This window comes from Schistocerca serialis, chromosome 8 (genome assembly GCF_023864345.2).
Source record: "Schistocerca serialis cubense isolate TAMUIC-IGC-003099 chromosome 8, iqSchSeri2.2, whole genome shotgun sequence".
NCBI lineage: Eukaryota > Metazoa > Arthropoda > Insecta > Orthoptera > Acrididae > Schistocerca > Schistocerca serialis.
The window spans coordinates 61,575,603-61,587,765 of record NC_064645.1 but is presented as its reverse complement, the minus strand read 5'-3'; the positions used below and the strand labels follow the sequence as shown (position 1 = coordinate 61,587,765).

At 36.8% G+C, this 12,163-nt stretch overlaps 1 protein-coding gene across 1 annotated transcript in view; it reads left to right on the top strand.

The window, feature by feature from the left end:
- Positions 1 to 12,163, top strand: part of LOC126416468 (protein cornichon homolog 4) — an 89,293-nt gene that overhangs the window by 6,402 nt on the left and 70,728 nt on the right. The window contains exon 2 of the mRNA XM_050084205.1: positions 3,358 to 3,426. Within this exon, the coding sequence (XP_049940162.1) occupies positions 3,358 to 3,426 (69 nt within the window). The remainder of the gene's footprint in view (positions 1 to 3,357; positions 3,427 to 12,163) is intronic.

Genomic DNA, 12,163 nt, shown 5'->3' with positions numbered 1-12,163 from the left:
TTTGAGATTTTTACAGTTTTTGTACTGACTAGCTGCCCCATCACTGAAGTATTTCGCAAAACGTATGTGAGCCAGCTTGTTTTTCACATATGCCATGACAGTGCGAATGTGGGCATGAACTGCAATGACATCATTAATTAAACAGTCACTAAAAACACACAGGTTCATGACAGACACATCACCTGATTCACCTCTATAGTAAATTGCAAATGGCTGGAGAGTTGCTTGACTGTTGTCTCAATGATATCCTTGGATGGCATCTTGAACTATAAATGCATAATTTTAAGAAAAGTCTAGTAATACTATAATTTCATCTTGTTTCAAATTATCCTTACAAAACTGGAGATAAGCCGATGGTGCTGTTGCTATGAAGCTGTGGGTGGTCAGTTTGTCCGTTTTTTGACAACACATTTCAACAAAATCTTCCACTGTACTTTGTTTTGTCTCAAGACTTGTGCGATCCATGTGTGTCCATTGTTTAAAGAAAGAAGATCATCGTCATCCATAAGGAGTTCACCATACAGTTTGTTATTCATGTTTTCTGCAAGGTTTGTCTTACCAGGACACTTCTCACACCAGTGTATCATGCACTGGTAGGAGCTGATGTCACACACTATCAGCTTCATTGCACCCTTGTAATCCAGACCAGAATCCTTTATAGCAGCAAACATCAGCTTAGCATTTTGATGGGTCTCACATACACAAACATTGTGTGTGCCCCTTACACTTACAGGCACAACCCATTTTGGCCAAAGATTGAAAAAAGCTGATAAACCTACTTTAGTATTGGGATACTTTTCCTTAAATTCTACATATAGTTCTGATATGAATATAATAGAGGGAAACATTCCACGTGGGAAAAATATATCTAAAAAGAAAGATGATGAAACTTACCAAACAAAAGCGCTGGCAGGTCGATAGACACGTCTTTCCTTCTCCTTCCCTCTTTCCTGACGAGGCAACCATTGGTTGCGAAAGCTAGAATTTTGTGTGTATGTTTGTGTGTCTATCGACCTGCCAGCGCTTTTGTTTGGTAAGTTTCATCATCTTTCTTTTTAGATATAGTTCTGATATGTTGCATAGCAACAGTCTTTTTTTCATCTGTACACATACATTTCCCATTTTCACCGCTACATAGTCTCTTTTACCAGGCATTATTCGGCTGTAGTCATTATTTTCATAAAACTCCGCCAGTAGCACCTTTATTTCTGAACTCAATTGCTTACCTTGAGCCTGCTGAAGTTGTGGAAGCACTCCTTGGGGGTGCTTTTATTTTCCTAGCTTGCTTTACCATATATGTATAAACATTGAATTCCTTTGCAGTGTAGTCAATAGACCAGCTGGAAGGTGCAAGGGTAAGAATAGCTTCTTTTTTCTGACATTTGGATATGGCACATTTTTCTTTCAAATCATGCACAATTTTGCCCAAATCAGAGCATTTCTGGCATGATTTCTGTTCCTTCGGAGCAGATAGTTCTTCCTCTTCCACCATTAGTGTGTCAGCTATTTTGTGTTTTAATTTCATTTGAGCTTCTTGTAGTTTTCTTCTACCATGGCTGGGCCTGTCTCTTTTCCCAACTTTGTGTGTCTTCATGGGAGACAAACCAAGAGCAGTCACTGAAGTATTTAATTGCTCATCCGCTGTGGTTGTAGGTGGCTGATACTCTTCGTCACTGTCATGTAAATTATCAGAATATTCTTGATTTTTTAGCAGTGTGACACACGTGGAACATAACTTTTGTCCTGGTTTCATGTTGAGTCCCATGCACTGATTCACTTTCAATACTGATTTTATATCAATTTCTCTGAGGCTACACTTCACTGTCTTCTTATGGATCAAAACAACTTCTTTGTAGGAGAGAATACTTATCTGGAAACACTTTCATATGATAACAAACACTAAAGTTTCCTGGAACTGTACTTCTTGTGCCCACAGGGTGTATCCTGGATCTCCGAAGCAACAAATCTTGGTCCGGTTCATCCAGATCATACAGTACAAAGTCAATCCCACATTTTGTTCCATATGTTGTTTTATGACATTCAGATGCTTGTGCTCTACCAATACTGCAACTTGTTTGAACAAAAGCACCACTAGTACACTCTTCTGCCTCCATACGGACTCTCCTCAACAGTACTGACCAGTCTGAACTAGAATCTTAAAAACATGAGTAACCTGTAGTTGTTGCTTGTTTCCTTTGTTGTTCCTGCCTAACAATGACTCATTCTGTCCCTGAAAACTACCATTGTTTAACTTTCTGCTGCCTAATGGTTCCCAACAATTGCTGCAGCTTTATCTGAAACAAGCTGTTTACATCATCACTATTACTTGCTAAATCGTGTTAAAAGAAACTTAACCAAATACATCTCTGTCAACTTTTATTGTACACAAATGCCGTGCAATAACAAGTTGAAATTTTGCCACCTATTATATTATGGTCTACTTATGCAGTGTTTGAAATTTGGCTTGGATATCACTTGTCCCTTTTGTGCTACCACACTTAGAAAATCCATGTTTTTCAGGTAATTTTTCAAATTTTTGTATTTTCGTGTGCATGTAACTCTGTTTGTGTGACTGATATGGGCAAGATGAGTTTTGTGTGTGTTTAGGCCACATTAAGCTTACCACAAAAAATTTATACTATTTTTGAGTGAATTATATTTGGCATAGAGGGCACCTACAATATGTACCTTTTAAGGTATTACATTTTTTAATCACATTTTGGAATTATATATTTTCCCTCAGAAATATGTTGGTGTTTTGATTCATAGAGTGTGTTCTCTAAGTGGATGTTTTTGGGTTGAAAAAATTTCACTGGACTGTGCGGAATAGTTCCAAAGTTATTGAGACCTGAAGTTGGGTCTGAAGATAGATTGCCAGGTGCAGGTTGCAATTTCCGGGTCACGCCACCTTCTTTCACAAGCCATAATTCTGGAACTAATTGGTAGGGGAACTTAAAATTTGTATATGAGTGTTGCACACTTGGTAGCATTGGTGTGCTAAATTTCAGCCAACTCTGAGACTATCAGCTGGAACATTTTCTCAAATTGGTTGAATTGACATGGAATGACCTCAGTGTGAAATCAGTAATGCAGGAAACCTCAAAAAAGTTGATCTAACAGTTTGTTGCTTTTGGCATGAAAAATTAGCAAAATAGTTTACAGCTACATTAATGCACTTTAGTTTGTGTGAAAGTTTCTTGGCATATAGCATTATTTGCAGAATTGTCCAACCTATACATATATTATTTAATTATAACATTGGTGTTTTTGAACCACCTCATCAAGGAGAGATCTTTAAAAGTGTTTGTATGGTGGCAATTTAACAATGTTTTATACAGATTCTTAACAACTACTCAGGTGATTACATTATCGGATTTGGAATGTGATTATCTTAATGCTCAGCAGTGCTGTTCGAAGCTAAATTTTGTAAGTAATGTTTATATGCATATATTTTTTCATGGTTTACTTGTTAAACAAAGCTGTATTTTCTGCTAATAAAATGTAGGAAAATTGTGTGTGTGTGTGTGTGTGTGTGAGAGAGAGAGAGAGAGAGAGAGAGAGAGAGAGAGAGAGAGAGTAAAACAGTGCCATGTTTTTCTTCTGCCAAATACAACTTTTTTGTACATGTGACAGTATTATGATAAGGATAGATTGCTACTCACTATACAGTGGAAATGTTGAGTTGCAGACTTGCGCTACAAAAAGACTGCTAAACAATTAAGCTTTTGCACAGAAAGATGTCTTCTAATTAGACAAAACACACACACACACACACACACACACACACACACACATAGATGTTCACGCAAATGAGGCTCTTTCACATGTGGCCACTGTCTCTGACTGTCCAAGCCAGACAGTGAGAACTACACGTGGTAGGAGAAGCAATTTGGTTGGGAGGGGGGGGGGGGGGGGGGGTAAGGAGGTGGCTAGTAGGTGGAGGGGCAGGTAGCAGGGTAGAAGTGGGGTCAGTAAAGTGCTGCTTGTGGGAGCATAGAGGAACAAGGTGGAGGGAGAGTAGGGAGATAGATGCAGTCAGGAGGTTGGACTGGGGCAGGGGAGAAGATAGAAAAGGAGAGAAATAAAGAGACTGTGTGTGCGTTGGTGAAATAGAGGGCTGTGTAGTGCTGCAATTGGAACAGGGAAGCATATAGGTGGCTAAAGGGCAATAACCAATAAAGGTTGAGGCCACTATATGGTGCGTAGCAATCTATCCTTTTCGTAATATTGTTATTATTCCATCCTGGATTTTCTATTTTTCTTGCATCTTCTTGATTTGAACTTTCATTGTTTTCACTTTATTTTTATTTTGATGAACATTTCTTGTGAATATGTTTTTATTATTCTAGGTAAATACTTGCTTTTAAAGTGCACGGGAGGACAGTATAACACCAATTTCGTAATTCACTGTGTAATGAGCTTTGCATGTGGAGTGGAACACAACTCAGACATTTTAAACTTGGTTCCAGATAATGCATTTCTGGAACTTTTTGCTGAGTTTCTGTAAATCACACTGGCATTTCCCTTTTCTTTACCGTGGAACAGTGGAACACTACCATGAACGTTCTGAGCCACCAGAACATCTGTAATCATTCTGATGTTGTGTTGATCATCCCGTTGATGCAGCTCACCGTGCTACTCTAACCTGTGCGAGCCTCTTCGTCTCTGAATAACTACTGCATCCTATATCCTTCTGAATCGGCTTACCGTATTCACCTTTTGGTTAATGATTTTTTTACCCACACACTTCCCTCCAATATTAAGTTCGTGATCCCTGATGACTCGGAAAGTGTCCTTTCAACCGATCCCTTGTTTTGATCAAGTTGTGCCACAAATTTCTTGTCTCCCCAGTTCTACTCAGTACCTCTTCGTTAGTTACATGATCTACCCATCTAATCTCTAACATTCTTCTGCAGCACCACATTTTGATAGCTCCTATTGTCTTTTTGTCTAAATAGTTAATCATCCATGTTTCGCTTCCATACTCTAGACAAATAGATTCAGAAAAGACTTTATAACTCTGAATTTTATTTTCAGTGTTAACAAATCTCTCTTCTTGAGAAATACATTTCTCACCAGTTCTTGTCTACATTTCATATCCTCTCTACTACAGTAAGTGCCAATACTGTAGATAATGACATAAATAATAAACAGATTTAAGAGTGCACAGAATAATATAAAAATTATAAAACAAATCCCTAAAGAAGCCGCAATGAAAGAAAACAGATTGTTGCACATAATCAGCGCCCTCTGTTAGCGCTAACGCCGGAGTGCCGCATATGCGAGAAGTGGTTAGAGGAACATGACTGTCAGAGGGCCCCTAGTACCCTGCGGCACGCCATTGCAAGAAAAGTATGATAAAACCCCATACCAGTCCATGAACAAGATTATCTAGTTAATGAACTGTATACTATATAAACAGCAAAGGAACAAGAAAGCACAGGAGTTATGCACACTCTGAAAGCTGTTTATTATTTATGTGATTATCTATTATATTGGCACTTGGGCATACATCAGTTACTGTCTCTTTAACTGATTTGATTTGATTTCTTTATTAATCTGTGAAACAATTTACATTGTATGGATTTCGTCATTGAATAATAGACAATTTAACAGTTCAAATTTGTTTCTTACACAATAGTTGACAGTGAAATTTTCTTTTAATGTAATTTACATTTTTCAGTCTTATATAATTATTATTTCTCCATATAGTTTAACACAGAACTTTCATATTTTAAGTAACCTTTTTTAATTCAAGTACTCCATTACTGTATAGTAACTTTTATTTTGTAAAAATTTTTTTTAGTTTTTCTTTGAAGGGGGAGATTGTCTCTATGTCTTTTATGTTTTGTGGTAATTTATTATATAATTATATATTATTTAGTCCGCCCCTCGTGGTCTCGCGGTAGCGTTCTCGCTTCCCGAGCACGGGGTCCCGGGTTCGACTCCCGGCGGGGTCAGGAATTTTTCCTGCCTCGAGATGACTGGGTGTTGTGTCGTCTACATCATCATCATTCATTCCCATTACGGTCGCAGGAAGGCAACGGCAAACCACCTCCATTAGGACCTTGCCTAGTAAGGCGGTGTGGGTCTCCCGCATCGTTCCCCTACGCTCTGTAAAGAAGCATGGGACTTCATTTCCATCATTATATAATTTGATGGCATTGTACAGTAGACTCTGTTGTGTTTGAACTTCATTTTTTCTATCCATACTTTCGTAACCATGTACAGAACCATTGTTAACATAGTGTCCAATATTTTTTTTAATGTACATTACATTTTGAAAAATATATTCACATGGGAGAGTTAAAATTTCCAGCATTTTAAAAAGTTCAAGGCAGTGAGCCATGGTGCCACTCTTGGTCATTATACGTACTGCTCTTTTCTGCAATTTGAATATAGCTTTGATATTTTTCCTGCTCACTCCCCAGAATATTATCCCATAACTAATAACAGAATGAATTTACGCAAAGTATACTGATCTAATACATGAAATATCGCATGCTGAAGTAAGAACTCTGAGGGTATAGCATGCTGTAGAGATTCTGTTACGAAGTATTTTTACATGGTCTTCCCACTTCAACTGACTATCAACTTGTATGCCAAGAAATTTTGTGCTTTCCACCCATTGTATGGTTTCATAAATTCAGGTTATTATAATATGGTTTTTTTTTTATGTAAAAGTTCATAGCACTTGTTTTCTTAATATTAAGCATGACCTTTTTTGTTAGCTGCCCACTCATATACACTTTTTAGTGTTTCTTCAGCTTTCTCTCTTAGATCTACATGTGATGTGTCACTGATTAGCACATTAGAGTCATCTGCAAACAATATTGTATGCCCATGCTTTATACTTTGTGGGAAATCATTAATATAAATTAGAAATAGTACTGGATCTAGGACACTACCCTGTGGTACACCTATGTTTATATGTTTGGGGTCAGAAATATGTTTTTCTATACAGTTGGAGTTACATGATAAATGTGTTATTTCAGTCATCTGTATTCTATTTTCTAGATATGACTGGAACTATTTTTTTACAATCCCCCTTATTCCCAGTTCATCTAGCTTAACCAACAGTGTTTTCTGACCCACTGTTTCAAAAGCTTTGGTTAGATCGAGAAATATACATGTTGTATAGTTTCCTTTATTGAGTGCTTCTAGGATATATTTAGTGAGATATGCTGTTGCTGCTTCTGTGCCTTTCCCTGTTCGGAATCCAAACTGGTCCTTGGTTAGGAGGTTGTGCTTATTCAAGTAGCTCATAAGTCTACCTTTCACAATAGTTTCTATTATTTTAGCAAAGCACGAGAGCAGTGAGAGTGGCCTATAATTTTCTATATTTCCTGTGTCTCCTTTTTTGAAGAGAGGCATTACTTTAGCATATTTTAAGTTGTCAGGAAAATAAACCTGCTTGAATGATTGGTTTATAATATTAACTAACGGTGATAACAGGCTCTCTATACAGTCTTTAATAAGAAAAATTGGAACTTCATCTAAACCAGCTGAATTTTTATTTTTCAGTTTGCTAACTACTTTGTAGACTTCTTTTTTTGTGGGCAGTAATACAATTGAATGTGGTACACTTTTGTTTAGCTTTGTGATCTGAGGGACTTTTTGCAATTTTTGCTGTAATTTTGTACCTATACTGCTGAAATAATTATTTATATGGTTCTCCTTTTTAACAGTGTAACTTTTGTCATGTTTTGTTTCTTCTTTTTTATTACTGTAATGTCTCTTACACCTTCTAAGCCCATTACAGACCTTTACTGATTGCATCCCCCTTTATTTTATGTTGTACAATTAATTACTGAAGAATATGAGTATGCCTACAGTAGCAACATCTGGTGAACTTGAAACTCAAACATTTTGTGGCTTCTGTACTGCAGTTTGTTTTGAACAGTAGTGCTGCAGATATGATGACTCCTGCATATGCTGTTATTTATATATATTTGATGGTGCTGGTGCTGATTTTGTGTTTTTTATATATATATATACATAAAAAAAAAAAAAAAAAAAAAAAAAAAAAAAAAAACAGGTATGACTCTTCATACTTGAAGCTCGCAACTGCTCATGTATGTCAGTAGTACTTTTCGTTACAGTCTATTTTATTCTTTTAAGCTGTAGACAATCTGCTAGTGTATTTATGTTTTTCCCATATTTTGCTGAAGGTCTGAAGATAGTCACCTACCGGCCCAATTAAGGGATCTAACATTCCACACACCGATCCATAACATGCAAGTTTTGTTTCTCCTGATGATGACATCCTCCTGAGTAGTCCCCACCCGGAGATCTGAATTGGGGTTGTTTTACCTCTGAAATATTTTACCCAAGAGGATGCCATCATCATTTAACCATACAGTAGAGCTGCATGCCCTCAGGAAAAATTATGACTGTAGCTTCCCCTTGCTTTTAGCCATTCATAGTATGAGCACAGCAATGCTGTTTTGGTTGATGTTACAAGACCAGATCAGTCTGTCATCCAGACTTTGCAGACTTACAATAAGAGAACATAGTCTGTGCCCACTTAGTTAATGCATCAGTAACACTATACAGTTCGTGCAAAAATTTCATCTGCCAATCTACTTATAAACAGCATGGCATTAAAGGAGATTGTCACTTTTCATATATTCAGTCACATGTGGATTTTTTTCTGTTGTGAATTTCTGTATTGGTAGTTTGATACATTTTAAGACTGATTTACACTGGATGTCACCCATCAACAAATCATCATGGAATGGAAGGGAAATTCACTGCGAAATTTGTCTTGCTTTCTGTACAGCTAATTAATAACATTGGAAGAACTGAGGTGTGTTTTTTCTCCATAATACAGCGAACCTTTTTGTTATTTAAACAGTGTATTAAAAACTTTTTATCTGTTTCTGTTATTATTTATGCTTAGTCTAAGCTTTTTATTTATCCAATTATTGTAAAACTGATGCCATTTTCTGCTTTATATTTAGTTTCTCTCAGTAGAGAACACCCATTGTGCTTGTGCAATTATCACAGTACGTCATGAAAACAACGCAACCCAAAAAATAAAGATTACAAAGAAATAAAGCCCAAGATCCCGTAGTATAAAGTTGTAGTAGTAGTAGCAGCAGCAGCTTTATTCTCCGTAGATCTCTTTTTACATGTATATAGGACATGTCAAAGTATTTACAAGTTTAGACCAATTTAAAATAAGCTAATTCGTATACACATACATTAACAGATTTATAATTAGAGACAATCATTAGATTTATTCCTGATATACAATACGTTTTTTGCAAATAACTTATTAAATAATGCAATGCCACACTGTTCACTCATATCTCACTATCAGTCACTGCACACACTATACACACATTGTTTCATAACACTTTCCTCACTACACACATAAACACACACACTGGTAATCTCTGGGCCATTTTCTGTACCACAACTTCCCATTTGCTATCCTGAAAAGCTGAGTCAGCATCCTCTATAATGAGTGAGCTGTTGAGCTCAGAAAGAGAAAGAGGTGTTCGTATTGTGCTATGCATAGCTTGGGGGTAAGTATTTCTAGAAAAGGGCAAAAGAAGGGAAAAAACATAGTGTGAAGGTGTTATGTGGAGTGTTCGATGTTTTGTAATCATTATTATTATTATTATTTATTTCTATAACTTTTTTTTTACCAAATCCCTACTCTGTTTTATCTAAGTAATCCTTCAGTGTATAAAATGTATTGCATAACAGGTACTTTTTAGTTACCTTCTTAAATAAGTGTATTTTTGCAATTTCTTTAATCTCTTTTGGTAATTTGTTGTGCAGTTTTACTCCTTGGTTGAAAATTCTGTTTTGAATTTTATGTTTATTTTTTCTTGATAAATGTAAGTTGAGTCTAGCTCTTGTTCCATGGTCATGGACAGAGCTGTTTGTGCAGTAATTACCAATGTTATTTTATGTGTACAACTAACTGGTAAATGTATTCACATGGAGCAGTTAAAATCCCCAGTGTTTTGAACATATTTTTACAATGAGCTCGACTACCATTTTTGGTTATTATTCTTAGGGCTGATTTTTGGAGATTGAAAATTGTGTTCATATTGTGCATTTGTTCCCCAAAAAAGAATGCCATACCTAAGAATTGAGTGTACATATGAATAATAACTAAAAGACACTGCATTGATGACAGGATTCTAAGGGCATAACATTCTGATGACATTCTGTTTGTAAGTACTTTTGTTTGTTTCCACCACTTCAACTGAGAATCAATATTCATTCCTAAAAATTTTGCATTTGTTACAAAGTCTATAGAGATGGCATTAGTTTTCTTAATGTTTAATGTCACTTTATTGCTTATTGTTGTTGTGGTCTTCAGTCCTGAGACTGGTTTGATGCAGCTCTCCATGCTACTCTATCCTGTGCAAGCTTCTTCATCTCCCAATACCTACTGCAACCTACATCCTTCTGAATCTGCTTAGTGTATTCATCTCTTGGTCTCCCCCTACGATTTTTACCCTCCACGCTGCCCTCCAATACTAAATTGGTGATTCCTTGATGCCTCAGAACATGTCCTACCAACCGATCCCTTCTTCTGGTCAAGTTGTGCCACAAACTCCTCTTCTCCCCAATCCTATTCAATACCTCCTCATTAGTTATGTGATCTACCCATCTAATCTTCAGCATTCTTCTGTAGCACCACATTTCGAAAGCTTCTATTCTCTTCTTGTCCAAACTATTTACCGTCCATGTTTCACTTCCATACATGGCTACACTCCATACAAATACTTTCAGAAATGACTTCCTCACACTTAAATCAATACTCGATGTCAACAAATTTCTCTTCTTCAAAAACGCTTTCCTTGCCATTGCCAGTCTACATTTTATATCCTCTCTACTTCAACCATCATCAGTTATTTTGCTCCCCAAATAGCAAAACTCCTTTACTACTTTAAGTGTCTCATTTCCTAATCTAATTCCCTCAGCATCACCTGATTTAATTTGATTACATCCCATTATCCTCGTTTTGCTTTTGTTGATGTTCATCTTATATCCTCCTTTCAAGACACTGTCCATTCCATTCAACTGTTCTTCCAAGTCCTTTGCTGTCTCTGACAGAATTGCAATGTCATCGGCGAACCTCAAAGTTTTTATTTCTTCTCCATGGATTTTAATACCTACCCCAAATTTTTCTTTTGTTTCCTTTACTGCTTGCTCAATATACAGATTGAATAACATCGGGGAGAGGCTGCAACCCTGTCTTACTCCCTTCCCAACCACTGCTTCCCTTTCATGTCCCTCGACTCTTATAACTGCCATCTGGTTTCTGTACAAATTGTAAATAGCCTTTCGCTCCCTGTATTTTACCCCTGCCACCTTTAGAATTTGAAAGAGAGTATTCCAGTCAACATTGTCAAAAGCTTTCTCTAAGTCTACAAATGCTAGAAACGTAGGTTTGCCTTTCCTTAATCTTTCTTCTAAGATAAGTCGTAAGGAAGATCAATTTGGATTCCGTAGAAATGTTGGAACACGTGAGGCAATACTAACCTTACGACTTATCTTAGGAGAAAGATTAAGAAAAGGCAAACCTACGTTTCTAGCATTTGTAGACTTAGAGAAAGCTTTTGACAACATTAACTGGAATACTCTCTTTCAAATTCTGAAGGTGGCAGGGGTAAAATACAGGGAGCGAAAGGCTATTTACAATTTGTACAGAAACCAGATGGCAGTTATAAGAGTCGAGGGGCATGAAAGGGAAGCAGTGGTTGGGAAAGGAGTGAGACAGGGTTGTAGCCTCTCCCCGATGTTATTCACTCTGTATATTGAGCAAGCAGTAAAGGAAACAAAAGAAAAATTTGGGGTAGGTATTAAAATTCATGGAGAAGAAGTAAAAACTTTGAGGTTCGCCGATGACATTGTAATTCTGTCAGAGACAGCAAAGGACTTGGAAGAGCAGTTGAACGGAATGGACAGTGTCTTGAAAGGAGGATATAAGATGAACATCAACAAAAGCAAAACGAGGATAATGGAATGTAGTAGAATTAAGGCGGGTGATGCTGAGGGGATTAGATTAGGAAATGAGACACTTAAAGTAGTAAAGGAGTTTTGCTATTTAGGGAGTAAAATAACTGATGATGGTCGAAGTAGAGAGGATATAAAATGTAGACTGGCAATGGCAAGGAAATCATTTCTGAAGAAG